We start from the raw sequence: 18,428 nt of genomic DNA on the forward strand, positions 1-18,428 counted from the left end.
AATAGAAGGTTGTGAAAGCAATAGCAAAAGCAATAGCAAAAGCAAAAAAAAAAAAAATAACGACAACTGCAGGACTCGAACCTGCGCGGGCAAAGCCCAAAAGATTTCAAGTCTTTCTCCTTAACCGCTCGGACAAGTTGCCTAAATCTCGCACGAATATGACCTACAGAATAATCAGTTCTGAAATATCTTTCAGTTCTACTAATCTTTATACTGATGTGTTTCCGATTGTAAAGGTGATTTATGACTTAAAAATAGCTATAGCAGGATCAACCTTTGCTTTATTTTGAATTATTATGGAATATATTGCAGAACTTATTCATTTTTGTTGTAATCATTACAGTTCAAGATAAAAGAAAATTTTGATTATAAATTTTTACCAAAACGGCATCAAAATGTGAACAAAACAAGACAACGTTCAAGACCAACTAGATAGAAATCAGGTTATTATTAAAACTATGCTCTTTTATTATTAATTTATATAGTCGTATATATGCAAGAAAAAACGAATGTCTGTCTAATTTAAATACATTGGTAAACCATAAACCACAGGTGCTGATCCATTTAAATATTTCAAAGTACATTTACCTCTACTTTGAACAACAGAATTAGTCAAATCCAATTTTTTCATACCATGATTATTATTATTATTACTATTATTATTCGTGGAATCATTTATTAACCCCCATTTTTGCAATAATGAAATCGTGAATATATCAATATCTTTATCAGTAACATCCCATAAATTCCCAAGTATCATTGCTGATTTACAATTCAACCAATTATAAATATTACCCAGTGGTTGTAACTTACTAGAATTATAGTTATAATTGCAATTATCTAATTTAACTGACGAACAACCTAATAATAAACTTGGAGGTAACTTATTCTGTGAATCTTGATCATTACCACATTTTTTCAATAATTTTGACACTTTAATATATTGATCACAACCTCCATGACCAATATAAACAAACAAGTGACTTTTCAAAATTTCACATAATATCAAATCTTGATAATTTTCATTCCTATTAGTTGATAATTGTCCAATTTTCCCTCTCCATAAATAATTTGATTCAAATATTTTTTTAAATCTATTTTCTGATCGAATTAAATCACCACTTGGATTAATCAAATAATATAAATTTGATTTATCAACAGTCATAGATTTATTCTTACTATTGGTTTTTGATTTGACTAGATCAAGTAACATATGAATTGATGGAATTCTTGAAATTGATTTATTACGAAGAAAGTCCATTGATTCCCATGGGAAATTAGAACAATTTGCATTAGGAATCAAAACAATGTGTTGGGAATTGCAGTTGTTGTTGACCACATTTTGTTTATTTTTATTATTTTTGATGATCAAGTTCTTAATTGATTCGTGCAATTTATTAATTTTAACATTATTGTCAGAATTAACAATTTTACCATGAGAATTCATATTTGTAATAATAAATTTTATCAAATCATCAACCAATTCATAATTATATTCTTCCATTGAATGAAAACAATAATAAATAAATTCATTAAATTGAAGGAACCCTTCTAAATTGAATTTATCATCATTTACTGTTAAACAATCTTTTAAGACTTTTATTAAATCTTGTTTGAATTTAATAAATCCATTATTCGATTCATTTTCAATATTATTATTATTGTTGTTGTTGTTGGTGAAAATACCTGAAATAAACCCACCAAACCATTTTGTTTCAACATGATGTAAAATATCTTGCAATTGATAATCTAAAGTGAATCGAGACCTCCACCATTGCTTTCTATCTTCAACAGTTAAAATTTTAGATGTGGTTTTCTTCTTTGTTGATAAATTACTTTCATCAATGATTTTTTCAAAATTATGCATCAATTGTTTGAAATCCAAACTTGAAGGAAATCTCAGTAATGGCAACCTTATAAAAATTGGACTTGGTGATCCTTTGGTTAATTTGGAAATCAATAAATCTCCAGTATTCTCACAAATATCCAATGTAACAAGAATCCAATTATTAGGTAAATAAAGCTGTAAATCAACATTAAAATCTATCATACCACCACTCTTGATAGTGTTGTTGTTACTTGGATCGTCAAATTGACTGAGGTCTAATGCACGAGGTAACAAGTCATTACTCTCATCATTCTTCAAAGAATTCATTAATTTGCGTTCATTAGAAAATGGTAGATTTCTAACATAATCTTGAAGATAATAAATCTCCGATAACAAACCATCACCTCTAAACGAAGTCAAAGAAGACAATAAACAAACAGTTTGATTCATATTAGCAATTAGTTCTTGTTGTTGACATAATGATAATGAACGAGATTTCCCAGAATCAGTTATTTCCATTAATGTTTCATTTTTTAATTGAATTAAATTATCAAGTAAATCTTTAGAACATAAAGTGGAACTCTCACCAACAACACAAGGCAATAATTGTACTGATTTCAGTACGTCACTGAGTGAATTATCTGAATTAAGGATAGACCTCACAAGACTCTTTAATTGATGACTACTAGACGATTGTTTCCAAATAATATCATTTCTTTCAAATTTCTTAGACTCATCATCGTGGTATCTATTAATGTATTGTTTAACAGTATTATTTTTCCCAACAAGATCATGTTTAAGTCTATTTTCAGCAATTTCAATATATTTTTGAAATTCATTATTGGCAAGCAATCCATATTGACCAATTTCAAATTCATTAATACAATTAACAATCGGTATATCATTACCAATACTGTTATTGAGTTTAACCCATTCATTTAAAAACAAAGGGATGTCTCGAGATATTCCAGTATCAATTGATGAATCAATTGCCAATTTATAACTATCAAACAATAATCGAGTAATTTCCCATTTAAGTTCTTGCCATGATATTTTGTCAATATTAGTAGGAAGTTTTTTCATAATTGAATACAATAATTGAATCCCTGTTTTAATATTATTAAAGGCATCGATTTTATTATGTATAATATGATTATTGATCTGACAAGCAAGTAATTGAAATCTTCCTAAAATCAAAAAGTTTTGTAATTTGGAAACAATCGGTAAATTCTTTGATTTTGATATATTGAATTGAGGTTTTTTCAAAAGTGTTTGTAAAATTCCATTAAATCTATCTTTTGCTTTCGTTGAATTCTTGGTATGTATGAAGTATTGTAATTGTAACAAACTCAATTCAATAATATCATCAAATGATTTCCAATTCTGTGAAAGTTTCTTCAAATCATTGAACACTTGTGAAAACTTGTCATTATTTGTGGTTGAGTTGTTGGCTTGATACAATAATGCTCGTGCATATTCAAATAAAAGAAATTTCTCAAATTGTTCATGTTTAATTGATTTGACTAGTAAAATTTCAATAATAACAACCAATTCATCAATCATCCCATTATATTTTATATATAATAAGACTTGCTTAATTATCTTTAGTTCAAATAAATCAAGTTCCGCGGAGTTATCATTTAACCCATACTTTAAATTATTCAAACATTCTATTAATAAAGTTTCATTCCAACCAAATGTTACCAATCTCTGAAATTGTAAACCAGAAGTTATTAATTGATTATCACAAGATTTTTCCTCCAAATCCAAATACTTTTCAAGTCCATTGACGTTATAGTATTGATAGTATATTTTGCATTCAATCAATTGATTACTCCAAGTGGTGGATTCAATAATTGAATTGCAAACTTTAGTTTTTTCAGTTGTATTATTTGATTTCTCCATAAATTGGAAAATATCATTAATCACATTAAATTTGAAATTCTCATCTTTGATGCTATTTAATGGAGTATAATTTGAAATTTGTAATAAAGTTTTACAAATAATTTGAGTTAACGTTCCATTGATATCATAATCCTTATTGTTTGTCAAGCCCATATAACTTTCAAAACACACTAGAACCTTGCCAAATACCGAAGTGGCAACTTGTGTTCTTGTCAATTTATTATAAAACTGTTTAAAGTTGTCATTACTTGGAGAAATCTCAAATATTACACATTCATAGTCAACTGCCAAGTTCCGATAAATATCATTGTTTGATTTGTTCCCCAAATTGAATAATAAATTAGAAATGTTTCTCATTCTTTTTATTAATTTAAAATGATTATAAATTTGAAACAGTTGAGATAATATGGGAATTACTGATTCATCTAATGAATCCTTCAAATGTATTGTGATTAAATCAAGAATTGACAATTGTTGGCTCAGGAGTGATTTGAGGTTGTATTTAAATGTATTAAAAGCTGAAATTATTATTTGACATTTATCTATTGATAATTGTAAATCATTCTGTAGATTTCGAAGAAAATCGCTATCACTGATAAGATGTGGTGACTCTAATAACTGAGCCTGCAATTCATTGGAAACTTCAGATATTTCTGGGACATGTCTATGAATAAACTCATTAATATTTATATCCTCATCATTGATGAATGGAATTAACTCAGAGGAAAATCCAATTGACTTTAATAACGACTTGTCTTTTGTAAATTCACATAACTTCAATCTCAAACAATTAGTCAAATTGACATATTTTAATAAGGACGACGACGCTTTAATACTTTGGAATACTTTTATAAACCCAGAAATCAATTTAACATTATTACTGTTATATTTAACCAAGTTTTCATTAACACTCAATAATTGCCATTTTCTAAAATTACTGGAATTTAAAAACATTCGTGGGATATTGCAAAATTCATCTAGACCGATAACCTGATCCTTTTGCATTAATATTGACTTTAAATTCTTGGAAACATATTGTGCTATCCATTGTAAAATTAAGAAATGAAAGGCAACAATCAATTGGGATATATCTTTTCTGTTTGCATTGAAGAAACTTGTCTCATCGTTCCAATTACTGAAATCAGTAAATTCGATACCTGTAAAAATAGTACTTTTGGACATGGGTTCAATCATGAATAATTTATTAATTTCATCAAACAAAACATTTAGATTTTGATAAACATAATGGATTTGTTTAAGATTAAATAATTTAACAATAAATAATTGATGTTTCCGTAGTATATCAAATGACTTCCGCGGGTCATCAGCATAAATCAAATACAACCCACGCAATCGTATTTCAATAGCATCAAGCGAGTCTAATGCCAAGACACTACTATTGCTATTAGAAACTCCATTATTATTCAAAAGAGTGTCTAATGATGCAACACACAATGATTCAAGTGATTTTATATCAGTTTTGGGGAGGTTATTTGATTTGCTTGGTGACAATGGTTTGAGTGTTGATTGTGATGATATAAACGCCAATAGTTTTTGATCCAATGAGTTATCCATAATGGGATAATGAATAATTATTGCAAACTAGGCTGAATCAAACTGTGTTAAAAAACAAATGCCTAAATACAGTAAGTTAATGAAAGGTGTAATATTTGTAAAGGCGTTTTTTTTTTTTTTATGTTTTGTTTTGTTTATGTTTACGTTTTTTTTGTTATTCCCACTACCACCGCAACACACATACTCAGATCAAAACCACACTACACATTGCATTAATCATCATCAAATCCTTTTCTACATCAAAATCAACAAAATTAGACCTATCAAAATTGTCTATATTCTATTTACAGTGACTTATAATAACAATAACCAAATTATCATCAATTTTGATAGTAACTTTTCGTCCTTCTTGACACATATACTTGTATACATGGTCTGAATATATCTGCATGATAAATCAAAAACCCAACTACTAAACCTAAAACAATCTTTCACCTCTCTTTTCAGCTTCCAATTCTTCTTGTGCCCATTTTTCTTTTTCTTCCAAACGTTCCAAAGCTTGTCTTTTGGCAATAACAGTTTTTGCCTTTCTTTCACCACCATTTCTTTTCTTACCCAATTTATGTTCTCTTAATGGTTCTAAATCATTAATAAATTTATGTCTCCATCGTAATAAATATCTTCTTGGTCGAGTATCAATACCCATATTTTTCATTTGTGCAGATGTTGTTGATAAGAACTTATTCAAATCATCTTCAAATAAATCTTTATATTCAATGCTATTCCGACCAATTAAGGTTAAGAATGTCGATAAATCATGAACATTTTCTTTAGTTCTTGTTGATGTATTGGTTTTATAGTTTATTGATGATGTTGAAAAATTAGATGCAAAGGAAATACATGTAATTGATGGAAGAGTAGTAGTAGTGGATACAGGAGATATCACCGATTTCAATTGAATTGAACGCACAGTAGGCAAAAGAAATGTCCTGAGCATTGTGGTAGTAGATATTATCTATAGAATGTCTTTGCTTTTGTAGTCGTTTTATCAACACAATACTCTTAAAAGTTTGAAAACTGGGTTGTTATAAAATTTTTTCTTTCTTCTCGTTGAATCCATTCGCAGGAAATTTGTATGGTCGTGCAATACATACCAATATCTTGGATCTCCATATCAGATCAATATCACCACCAAGATTAGATCAATCCTTAATTATCTTCTATGTATATTCATATGACTGCAGATTCTATAAATTGTGTAATAAACGTTTCTTGATATAAAACTTTTGCAAACAATTGACAAAACGCACATAAATGAAGAAAAAAAAAAGAAGTAGAAACGATAAATCCATCTCCATTCACACACACACACACATCACCTTCCCTTAGTATCACATTTCTTATATTATTATTATAGTATATTTAGAATCGATATTTTTCGTTTTGGTTATTTTTTTTTTTTAATTTCCCAATTCGTTCAACTATAATACTTATAACAAGTTTTTGTTTTTGAATTCAGCCAACAATGAGTTACCTAATCTAGCTGGTGATTTTTCAACAACAACACCAGCAGATTCCAAAGCAGCAATCTTAGATTTGGCATCACCTTTACCACCAGCAACAATGGCACCAGCATGACCCATTCTTCTACCTGGTGGAGCGGAAACACCAGCAATGAAACCAACAACAGGTTTAGGACCTTCTGGTCTAGTCAAGTTGTGTTGTTTTAAGAATTCAGAAGCTTCTTCTTCAGCACTACCACCAATTTCACCAATCATAATGATACCTTCAGTTTCTGGGTCATTCAAGTATAAAGTCAAGGCATCAATGAAGTTGGTACCAGGGAATGGATCACCACCCATACCAATGACTAATGATTGACCTAAACCAACGGCAGTAGTTTGAGCAACAGCTTCATAAGTCAAAGTACCTGATTTGGAAATGACACCTACTTTACCTCTTTTGTGGATACTGGATGGCATAATACCAATCTTACATTGATCTGGAGCAATAAGACCAGGACAATTTGGACCAACCAATCTGGTCTTATCTTGAGTCTTTAAGATTTGGGCAATTCTAACCATATCTTTTTGAGGAATACCTTCAGTAATAGCAACTGCCAATGGGATTTCAGCAGCAATGGCTTCTTCAATGGCAGCAGCAGCAAGTGGTGGTGGGACAAAAATACCAGTGGCACTGGCACCAGCTTCTTTGATGGCTTCAGCAACGGTACCGAAAACTGGTCTATCCAAATGGGTGGTACCGGCTTTTCTTGGGTTGATACCACCAACAACATTGGTACCATAAGCAATTGCTTGTTCAGCATGGAATGTAGCTTGTTTACCAGTGAACCCTTGATAAATAACTCTTGTGTCCTTGGTAACCTTCAAGTTTTTGATGGTTGATGCATAATTTCTGGCTGGCAAAGAGGAGGAAAATCCACGTGTAAATTGTCTATACATTGTGAGGAATGAAAGGGGATGGTTGGTTAAAATGGAATAATTACGTTCAGATAAAATTGAATATGAAAGAATATGATAAAAAATCAAGAAGAGAGTAAAACAAATTGTTGGAACGTTTCAAATGAAAAAAAAAAAAAAAAAAAGAAAGTTCACTATTTCTTGCTCAGTTTCGGCTTGATGTGGTTTAGGTAGGTGAGTGTTTGTTTTTGTTCTCCATTTTATTTGTTTTGACAGTTTTTTTCTCTCATACTAATTAATGTCGTCCTGTAAGTGTCTCCTCCGAGCCCACTCATTCAGATTCTTCACCACCCTCTCCCTCCAAGTTGTTCTACAACCTCTAGTACTTCCACAAAATCCATTGAATATTGATAAGGGCTGAAAATATGAACAGTGTTAATACCTATTTATTGTAGACTGATTAATTATGATTGGTCAAATATTTATTGCCCCATTTTTTTTCTTATTGTTGTTGTTTTTGTTGTTATCTTTATTGTTCGGACAGGTTAGGCTCTTTATTTGAGTACTCAATTAAAAACAGCCGGGTGGCGGGGGACGAGGAGCACGGGGGAAAAACGGCACGAGGAAACAATGGAAAAAAAAAAAACGACATTCTTTATAATACACACGTAACAAGATGGGGAAGAGCATTTCTGCTCGACATTTTCTGGTTTAAGTCGCTCATCTTGCAATGATAATGATGATACCTACCAACAATTAGAATACAGTTATGAGTCTTTATGGGCCGACTACTTTACAGTTTGGATTCTACAATAGGAATAGGATTATTTTTATATTCATCTATACGGAGAGTGATTGGTTGGAGCAAGAGGAGGGGAAGCGAAGAAGAATTGATTCCTGCAACTTCCGAGCCTCGGTCAATTGGAAGAAAAAAGAAATATCTTTGAGACCAAAAAAACAATTATGTTACGTTCGGAAATGAGTGCGCAATGTCTCACTAGCTCTTCTTCTTCAGATGGTAAGGAAACCCTTTTAAATCTGATTGTGTATAATGTTTGTATTAGTTCTGAAATATCTGGATAACAAAGAATATAGTAGTACAAGTATGATGTAGTAGTACTAAAATAATATATATAAAGAGTCGTGGTTATATAAAATGTTATAAGAATAAACCTTAATAAAATAACAAATAGTCGTGTAATATATAACAAATATCAATAGTTTCACGAAATAACGATATCTAACATGGTAAGAAATAGGCTTTACGTATATTTACATGGTTGTGCTTGACAATACTATGAAAGGAAATATCATGCCAATAAGGTTTTTGTCAAAGAGAATACGGTGGTTCTAAGATGGAGCCACGGTTAAAGGAATTCTACTATATATAGACCAAGAATTCTCACTAGTTAGTTTGTAATTTTCCGGATCAGTTTCGATTTTTCAATAACTTGTACAAGCGGTGAATTATTATTCGTAATGTGAGGAATAAGACTGATTTATAAGGTTTTTGCGACTGGATTCTTCCGTATAACAATCGTTAATTGTATTCTTGTAATAGAGGATTTTCCTCAAATTACCATCTATCTTTACATTTTTAGTAACTGTTGAGATATGGTAATGAAGTTGCCAGACAGTTTTAAAAGTATAAAGTGGTAATTGCATCCTCGATTGCTTTTTGGCACGGTTGATTTCATATTGGTGTAACTCATACTGACTATGAATGTACGACCTATATTAACGACTATGAATAGTGGACCAACTCTTTAGAAGTTGGCATTAGTTTAGGATTTATAAGATAACTAAGATTAATATACTACTGATTAACTGTAATATAATAAAAAAATTTTCATCGTCATGTCTACTCCATATTCTACTTTTGGTTTATTCCAGACTAAGAAGCAAAACTTCTCATTCCAACAGGTGAGAACAATATTACTACTCTAACAATGTAGTACATAGTCTAAACATATAACAAATCAGTAGATAGATCAACATGGGAGTTATAGGATGGTAAAACCGTGATTTCAAAGACTACAAAATCTTGGTAGCGTAAACAATGGTTAGATATCTTGCTTACTTCTGGACAATCTAATCTTTTTAGTTTTTTCATTAACTGGAAACCAAAAAAAAAAAAGATTATCAAGGTTTGAGGTTTAGTGGTTTTTGGTTCTAGATATATTTATAGAGTGTTTGTGAATTTCTGGTGATATCGAATTGAAAAGCTTTTAATAAAAAGTAAACTGGTTGTTGTTGAAGTGAAAGAATGCGAAAGACAAAATTGAACGCAAACTCTCCTAACCATCAAACAACGAACGAACAAAGCAACAGAAAATAAAATCAATATGAAAAAAAAGTGACAACACCATCACAACAACAACAACGAAAACAACAACGAAAACAATTATATCAATCAAACTCATTGACAATGCTGGATGCAATTAATCCTCCTACATCGCCATATTCGGTAGATAATGATATCATTGATGATTCAAGAGCAGCAACACCTATTTTATCATCTCAAGCTGATGAGATTATTCTTCCATCAGAAGATCCAGAATCACCAACTAATCCCAATGCTCCTGGTAGTTCATCATCTACTGCCACAAAGACTAATACCGGTGGCACTGCTACCACAACAAAATCTTCTTCTTCTTCTTCTGCTTCTGGTGATTTGGAAACATCAGCACAAAAGAGACATAAACCAGGTCCTGTAGCAGGTAAACGACCAAGTGCAGAAACATTACAACGACGTAAAGAAGGAAGAATTAAAGCTGCAGCAACATTAGCACAAAATTTAGCTAAAACTGGGATTGGGAGATTTGAAAATGAAAATGGATTTAGTTTAACTAGTATCAAACCAATTCTGGTAATTAATCAAAAAAATTATTTCACCGATTATTTGAAAAAAGATGAACAAGTTAGTTTTATTAGAAATTGGCGTCAAGAGAGGGCATTACAACAAAAGATGAAAAAACTCAAACAACAGCAACAAAATAACAATCAGCAGCAGCAACAACAACAACAACAACAATTAGATAATGGCGAGAAAAAAGAAATTAGGAATTTCGATGATTTTAATTTGAATGATATTGAACTTGAAATGAAAAAAGAAATGGCTGTTGGTGGTGGTAGTGGTAGTGGTGGTGGTGCTACTACTGGTGGTGGTGGTGGTGATGATGATGAAGAAGTCGAAGATGAAGAAAATGAAACAGAAGAAGTTCGACAAGAAAAGGCGAAAATTGGAGAAGATGTGATAGTTTTACAACCAGGATCAAGATATATTAGAATTGGTAAAGCTACTGATGCAGTACCATTAGTTATTCCTAATGTGATTGCTGTGAAGAAAAATATCACCAATATAATCAACCCACAATATGATGAAGATAGTGAGATCAAATATCCCCGAAGAAAATTAAAACAACCTAAATCTAATAGTAATAATAAGAATGATCAAAGATCACGACAAGAAGAAGGGGAAGAAGGGGAAGAAGAAGATTTGGAGTATTATATTGATGAAGATTTTGATGAACAAAAAGCAATTGTCACCAAAGATTTCCGAGCTAGAATGAGGTATTATAAACGAAGAATATTACCTAATTCACGAGAAACGGTAATTAATTTTAATAAACGACAAGTATCAGAGAAAATTGAGGATCATAATGATCCTAATAAAAAAGAATGGATTAATCCTGATAAACAAGAGAATAAAAATAAACGGTATTATGTTGGAGAAGATGCATTGAATTTAGCAATAAATAGGAATGGGCATACAAATGCTGATTCACAATGGATTTTAAGATATCCCATGATTAATGGTAATTTCAACGAAAATTCTTATTATTATGAATCAAGAGAAGAGATTTTAGGAGATATTTGCAATATTATAATAGATTCTCTTAAACAATTGGAAATTACCACTGATGTTAATAAATATAAAGTGATGTTATTGATTCCTGATTTATATGATAAAGCATACGTTGAAATATGGTGTCAATTATTATTGAAATTTATTGGGTTTGGAAAAGTTGGAATAATTCAAGAATCAATAGCGACAACATTTGGAGCCACTATGTCAACAGCTTGTGTTGTTGATGTAGGAGCACAAACCACGAAAATTAGTTGTGTTGATGAAGGAATGATTATTAGTGATTCAAGAATTTTATTGAATTATGGTGGAGATAATATAACTGAAACATTTGTTAAATTATTAATTGAGGATCAATTCCCTTATAGGAATATTAATTTAATTAATGCTATAGATTGGGAATTGGCACAAAATTTAAAAGAGAAATATATTACTTTCCAAGATGCTGATATTGCTATACAATTATATGAATTTTATAAACGTAAACCATTTGAATCCACTGAAAAATTCACATTTAAAATATTTGATGAAGTTATGTTAGCTCCTATGGGATTATTTTTCCCGAAATTATTTCAAATCACTGCCAATAAATCAAATCTTCAAAATAATAATAATAATAATAATAATCATCATCATCATCATCATCCATCAATACCAAGTTATTATACACTGAAGAATCCAACGAGATCAACAATTGAGAATTTATTTAGTAAATCATTGGATCAATATAATAATAAATCAAATAATCCCAAGAGTAAATCCCAAGATCAATTGAAACTGAAAAATCAATTGAATTATTGTGATTTAACTGATGAAGATTTATTATTAAAATTAATTAATCAAAATGATAATGAAAATGAATCAACCGAGAAAGATGAAGATCATCATCATCATCATCAACATAATCATGGCCAAGTGAATGGTACTACTACAACAGATACTACAAACTCAAAAAATAATGAGGATCAATTATTGTCTTCTAATTTTGATATTGAAGATGAAAGATTAGTTGATGTACCATTAGAAAAGGCAATTATTGAATCAATTACTAATGCAGGATTATCCAGTGATTTAACTAAATTAAAGAAATTTTATGATAATATAATTATTGTTGGTGGTGGATTAAGTAAAATTAATGGGTATGATTTAATTTTAAATGATCGATTAAATATTTGGCGACCAAGGATTTTATCAACTTCAGCAATTGATTTAGTTATTAAATATTTAAATGAAGAAGTTAAAAAGAATTTATTGAAAAAAGAGAATTTAATTGAAATTGAACAAGAAAGAATTAAACAAGAGATGGAATCAGCTACTAATAATAATACCACTAACACTAACACTAACACTACCACCAACAACAACAATAGTAATAATAATAATCAAGAAGAAACTACAACAGCACAAAATAACAATAACAATAACAATAACAATGTCAATGTTGGTGAGATTGAAATACCTGATGAAATTATGGATAGAATCAATAATGAAACTGAATTAAAATTAGATTTAGATTATATTGAAGAATTGATTGAAGAAAATGGTCATTTTTTAACAATGAATATTGTTCCAACACCAAGAGAATTTGATCCATCAATGGTTAATTGGAAAGGTGGTAGTGTTTATTCGAGATTAAAAGTTGTTAATGAAATGTGGATTACTCAAAATGATTGGGATTTATTGGGTAGTCGAAGTTTATATTACAAGAGTATTTTCAACTATTAAGACGTAAGAATATATAGGATATATGACATGTTGAATTGAAGAAGTGGATTTGGTTGTTATAAGTATATACCTACATACTAATATAATTGTCATAATTGTATTAGTGAGATAACTTGTAATATCCAACTAATAATGTCTCTCTATATACGCTTGCAATGTTTCATACAATATTTATGAAAAGAGTTCTTTTTTTTTTTTGCAATCATCCTTGTTGGTTTAACACAAACGAAACTCGCACTAAACGAAAGGGATGATGAAGACTTATCATTTTTCGTTACGACACCCTCCCCCTCCCCCCCCCTCTACCAAAAATGCAACACATAGAAAAGAAGGAATGACAGTACTAAAAAAAAAAAAAAAAAAGAATGATCTATCATTAACAACATAACAAAAGCTTAGGGAAGGTTGGGTTTTGCTTGGTAGTATTATAAATAGAGTCTTCATTCATGTAAATGATTCATAAGTCTAATTAGCTTTTCTTTTCCTAATAGGTATTTTTATATATATTACACATTTTACATTAAATTATTATTTGGTGCCAATATTATATTCAAATTATAAAATCGTATGGAAAATGTTAAAAACATTTCTTTTTGAAATATCAAATTTCTTATTGATTCTGTTCATAGATTTTATAAGCAAGGAAGGGAGTAGGAGGTAGTTGGAGGTAGTTGGAAGGAGTTGAATGAAGTGGGGGCAAGATTTTAGTTATGGATATTAAATTAGTTTTCCTTATTTTGTCTAAAAAATTTGATTGTTTTGATTTTTGATTCCGTTGTTGGTGTTTGTGTCAAATTGGCACACTACTACCATTTTTCGGGTTCTTTCTCGCCTGATGATTTCCTTTTATCATACCACTTCTGCCGCCTTACCATGATTCCACTTGGTTCTTGCCGTTCCCGTCTTGGTCCCGCTGATTCCGCCCCAATATGGTAGTCATGCTAACCCTAAAAATAAACATTTTGGTTACGAGAAATTAGCGGAAGTACCTGTAGTAATAGTAGTAGTAACCCCCCCCTCACTTTCTCTTTTATATACTACCAACTCTCCACTTTCATGAATATCTTAACATTAACCAGTTACAAGCAGAGTAGTACAATTGAATTGTTTGTTAACTTCTAAAGTATATATGTTTATTATAGGAGATTTGTCATTCCTTAATTGAAATACTACACAAACGTATTAATGAGACCATCGGATAATTTCTTCCTTGTCCATCACCACCACCACTACAATGATCTTCCATTATATATATATATATATATATATATGTATTTCTTGAAATAGATTGGAATTTTAGTTCTTCATCGACTTGAAAGGAAAAAAAATCCCTATACAAGAATAATAAGGGATGTGAAGTGAAGTTGAATTTTATATGAAGAAGTTTCTGATATTTTCTTATTGTTACACATTGTGGGTTTGTTAACAAAAAACAAAGAGTAAATATCACATTTGAGAGGCGTAATTTAGATGCAAAAAATGTAATTATTGTTTTTTTTTTAGTTTTAGTTCAACAGAAGAATTGTTATGATGATCAATACAATAAGCTAATCAATCAGTAATAACTTGTTCTGGTAGTAAATATTTATTTGGAGGATTTGAAATAGTTAAGCAAATTGTAACATAAAACAATACTCACATGTACATAACTACCATTACTACACCTTTTACAGTATAATTGTGTCACACTATTGAATTTCAATACCATAACAGGTAGTATAACCTACTTGGTGAAACTATAAAGCTAAGTATAAATTTAAGGAATAATCAAGTAAAAGAATTCTTTTGATTTATATATGTAAGAGTTGGTTGGTTGGTTGGTAATTTGATTGATTGATTGTCAGTAAAAGAATTTACATTCTCTTGTGGTGGTGGATAGCTTTTGTGTAATAAAAATAACTGTGTTCTTCTTCTTCTTCTTCCTTTGTGGGTAATGCGTGTGAAGTGAAATGGGATTGAAAAAGAGAAAATAAAAATAATTTCTTTTTTTGTTTTAACCCTTTCACACACTCACACTCACACACACATACTCTCTCTCTCTCTCTCTCTCATACTTTATTATTATTACTACTCCTACTACTACTTCTACTCATTATACTTTATATTCGGTTATATACTAATACTGATTTAATTTAATTTAATTTAAGTTCTTTTCCTTTTTCCTTCTTCAATTTACTTCTTTTTAACAACTATTTTTCTTTTTTTAATTTTCCTACTTTACTACCAATATTACTATATCCTCCCCCTCCCCTCCCCTCCATTCCATTCAACTACTTACTCATTTACTTTTCTTTCTTTCTTTCTTTCTTTCCATTTTCCTACTCAACTTTACCAAGCATCCAGGATCATTAACTATTTGCTATTCAAATGTCTATAACTAGTGCTACTACCTCTAGTAATGCTGGTAATATACTAATAGCGGACTTGCCTCCACCACTACATTCATCTTCATCTTCAACTTCATCCCCTAATATCGCATTATCAATCAAATTAAATCAAGATTTCATTCATCAATTAAAATCATATATTGCAAAGACTCCTTCTTCTGGTAATAAAATTAAATTGGTAGTTAAAAATGGTCAAGTATCTATTAAATTAAATGATGAAATACAATATCCATGTTTGAAATTCCCCGAGAATTTACCTATTGATGTATATTCTAACAATAATTATGATGGAAGAATAATCAATAAATTAACCGTGGTCACTGATTCCAAGAAAATCAAACATTACAATACTTCTAATCGTGTTAGTAATGACGTTGAGAAAGATCGTGATGTCCATTCCAGTATTATAACTCCAATAGGTACCCCTAAAGATTTGAATAATACTACTATTATACCGTCTAATAATAATAGGAAAGAAAAACAACTATCACCACAAAAACAGAAATCCATAATTGATGTTTATGGTGGTGATTCTCGTAATCCATACAAAGTATTGGATGAAGGTAACAACTACGAGGCACTTGATACCACGACAACGATTTTCAAGAAATTTTTGCATTTATTAGCATTAGGACCAATTACATTACCTCATATTATAACTATACTAAATTATGATGAAGAAGAACTTTATAATTGGTTAAATGTTTATGGTCAATTATATAATCCTAAAGATCAATTTATTCAACAAGATAAATTTCCTTATAGTGATTATGATTATGATAATGATAATAATTCCAAACCCGTCAAATCTAATAATACTGGAATGGAGAAATGTTTCATTTTAAAAGATAAAAGTTATAAAGAATTGTTACCTTGGAAATGGCAATATAATGATTATGAAAGATCTTTAGTGTTGAATAATGTTAATAATGCCTTGACAAGAATAGGATTTTCTTTAACTCATCCATTAAGAAAGAAAATTATTAATAATGATTATAATAATGAAAGTCGACATCATAATAATAGTAATAATAATAATACTAGTACAAACAATGGTGAAGAAAAGACTAACAGTCATCTTGGTGGTGGATTATTGGTGTCGAAAAAGAAATTTCCAACTCGACCACCAGTAGCGAGTACCCCACCACCACCACCACCACAACAACAACAACAACAGCATACATCAATATCTACAACTACCTCACCATCAGTATCATCAGCATCAACTAACCCTATTGAAGTAAAAAAAAATGGGAATAGAATCACTAAACTGATTTCGAAAAGTCCTACAGGAATAAATACCCCAAGTAGTAGTGATGTTTCATCTAAATCTTCAAAATCAAGGAAAAGAAAATTATCAAGTTCCAGTTCAAGTTCCAATTCTTCGTTATCTGATGATAATTTAACGTCTAACATTGGTACTACTAATGCAACTAGTTATAAACTGAATTATAATTCACCTCCTTCAGAACAAGAATTTGATGATCATTATTATTCATCATCATCATCTTCTTCTTCATCTAACACCACTTTTGGATTATCTAATCAAGATCAACAAAATTTACCACCTTCTTTATCATCGAAAATGGATTATTATACGAATTTGGCTAATAAATTTAGAATCAAATATAAAGAATATTCTCAATTATATAATCATTTATTACAAAATTCATCAACTTCATCAAATAGTAATAATTCAAGTTATAAGAAAAATTTAATGAAATTATTTGAATTACATCAATTATTAAGTCAATGGAAAAAATTATTATGGGATTTTGATAAAGATTTAAAATTAAAACAAAATTTGACTCAATTACACGTTCAAAAAAGAAATGAAAAAACTGTTAATGTTGGTAATACAACAACAACAACTAGTACTACTACTACTTCAATTAAGAATTCTAATATTGCTAGTGGTGGTGGTGGTGGTGGTGGGAATAATAAAAGTCCTTTGAAAAAACGTAAATTAATTATGGATTATTGATGCACGGGAAGACCGAGAAATAGAGAATAACGTCATAAAATCAATCATTCTATAAATAGAATTGATTGCAATAAATTACAATGATTAATATGATGATGATGATGATGATGATGATGATGATGATGATAAGTCCTCGAGATAAATATTAGTCACATATACCTTTCTTCGTTTGTTTCTTTTTTTAATTTTTGGTTTATTTACTGTTATGGGAATGAAAGTTCTTATACAAAAAGATAAATTTATACGTATATACATGTAGAGTAGAATAAAAGAATATATTAAATATCCTATTACAACTGTCATTATTATTAGTGATAAAATTAAACAATTCAAATTATACCATCATACCTAATAATAATAGACTTCAAGGTTATTTCTTTGATTTTTAATGTATTACTTTGTTTTTTTCCTTGGTATATTTGAACCGTTTTCAATATCATACTGGTTGAGTTCTTTTGGAAGTAATATTTCAAATAATAATGGATAATCAAACTGTTCAATGATTATGGTCAAATGCCATGTAATCGAAGGTCGGCTAGTCATATAACCATGATAGATATAACCCAAACTCATTGTCTTTATTTTGGTAACTGGAAAGATATCATTACAACATAAACATTTTTGTTTCTTAATCTAAAATAATCCAGAAATAATAAGAGAATTTGTAATTAAACATGATGATGGTGATGATGATGATGAAAAATAATTTTTTTTTAATATATAACAGTTAATCAATAATATATTAATGTTAGTTATCTTATAAATCCTAAACTAATACCAACTTCTAAAGAGTTGG

The 18,428-nt window shown here is 29.8% G+C and overlaps 5 protein-coding genes and 1 non-coding gene across 6 annotated transcripts, besides 2 other annotated features; 2 read left to right on the forward strand and 4 right to left on the reverse strand. All coding sequences in view use genetic code 12, as the record gives it.

The window, feature by feature from the left end:
- Positions 1 to 60: 60 nt before the first annotated feature.
- tRNA-Ser (TGA) lies at positions 61 to 142 on the reverse strand. The gene has a single exon. It is a non-coding gene; the product is annotated as a tRNA-Ser (tRNA).
- Positions 143 to 517: 375 nt separating this feature from the next.
- On the reverse strand, positions 518 to 5,308 carry CD36_01530 (separase, putative; the record flags this gene model as incomplete). The annotated part of the gene is made up of 1 exon (XM_002416785.1): positions 518 to 5,308. One exon carries the CDS (start codon positions 5,306 to 5,308, stop codon positions 518 to 520), a length of 4,791 nt encoding a protein of 1,596 aa, XP_002416830.1.
- A 418-nt stretch (positions 5,309 to 5,726) lies between these two features.
- On the reverse strand, positions 5,727 to 6,245 carry CD36_01540 (conserved hypothetical protein; the record flags this gene model as incomplete). Its single annotated transcript, XM_002416786.1, has 1 exon — positions 5,727 to 6,245. The coding sequence occupies one exon, from the start codon at positions 6,243 to 6,245 to the stop codon at positions 5,727 to 5,729; it is 519 nt and encodes a 172-aa protein (XP_002416831.1).
- Positions 6,246 to 6,738: 493 nt separating this feature from the next.
- CD36_01550 (succinyl-coa ligase [GDP-forming] alpha-chain, mitochondrial precursor, putative) lies at positions 6,739 to 7,710 on the reverse strand (the record flags this gene model as incomplete). The annotated part of the gene is made up of 1 exon (XM_002416787.1): positions 6,739 to 7,710. The coding sequence occupies one exon, from the start codon at positions 7,708 to 7,710 to the stop codon at positions 6,739 to 6,741; it is 972 nt and encodes a 323-aa protein (XP_002416832.1).
- A 1,577-nt stretch (positions 7,711 to 9,287) lies between these two features.
- Positions 9,288 to 9,590: a mobile genetic element (truncated).
- A 506-nt stretch (positions 9,591 to 10,096) lies between these two features.
- Positions 10,097 to 13,261, forward strand: CD36_01560 (Nuclear actin-related protein, subunit of chromatin-remodeling enzyme complexes, putative; the record flags this gene model as incomplete). The annotated part of the gene is made up of 1 exon (XM_002416788.1): positions 10,097 to 13,261. The coding sequence occupies one exon, from the start codon at positions 10,097 to 10,099 to the stop codon at positions 13,259 to 13,261; it is 3,165 nt and encodes a 1,054-aa protein (XP_002416833.1).
- A 2,367-nt stretch (positions 13,262 to 15,628) lies between these two features.
- On the forward strand, positions 15,629 to 17,632 carry CD36_01570 (conserved hypothetical protein; the record flags this gene model as incomplete). The annotated part of the gene is made up of 1 exon (XM_002416789.1): positions 15,629 to 17,632. The coding sequence occupies one exon, from the start codon at positions 15,629 to 15,631 to the stop codon at positions 17,630 to 17,632; it is 2,004 nt and encodes a 667-aa protein (XP_002416834.1).
- Positions 17,633 to 18,270: 638 nt separating this feature from the next.
- Positions 18,271 to 18,428: part of a mobile genetic element (partial) that runs on past the window's edge.

This window comes from Candida dubliniensis, chromosome 1, assembly GCF_000026945.1.
Source record: "Candida dubliniensis CD36 chromosome 1, complete sequence".
Lineage (NCBI taxonomy): Eukaryota > Fungi > Ascomycota > Pichiomycetes > Serinales > Debaryomycetaceae > Candida > Candida dubliniensis.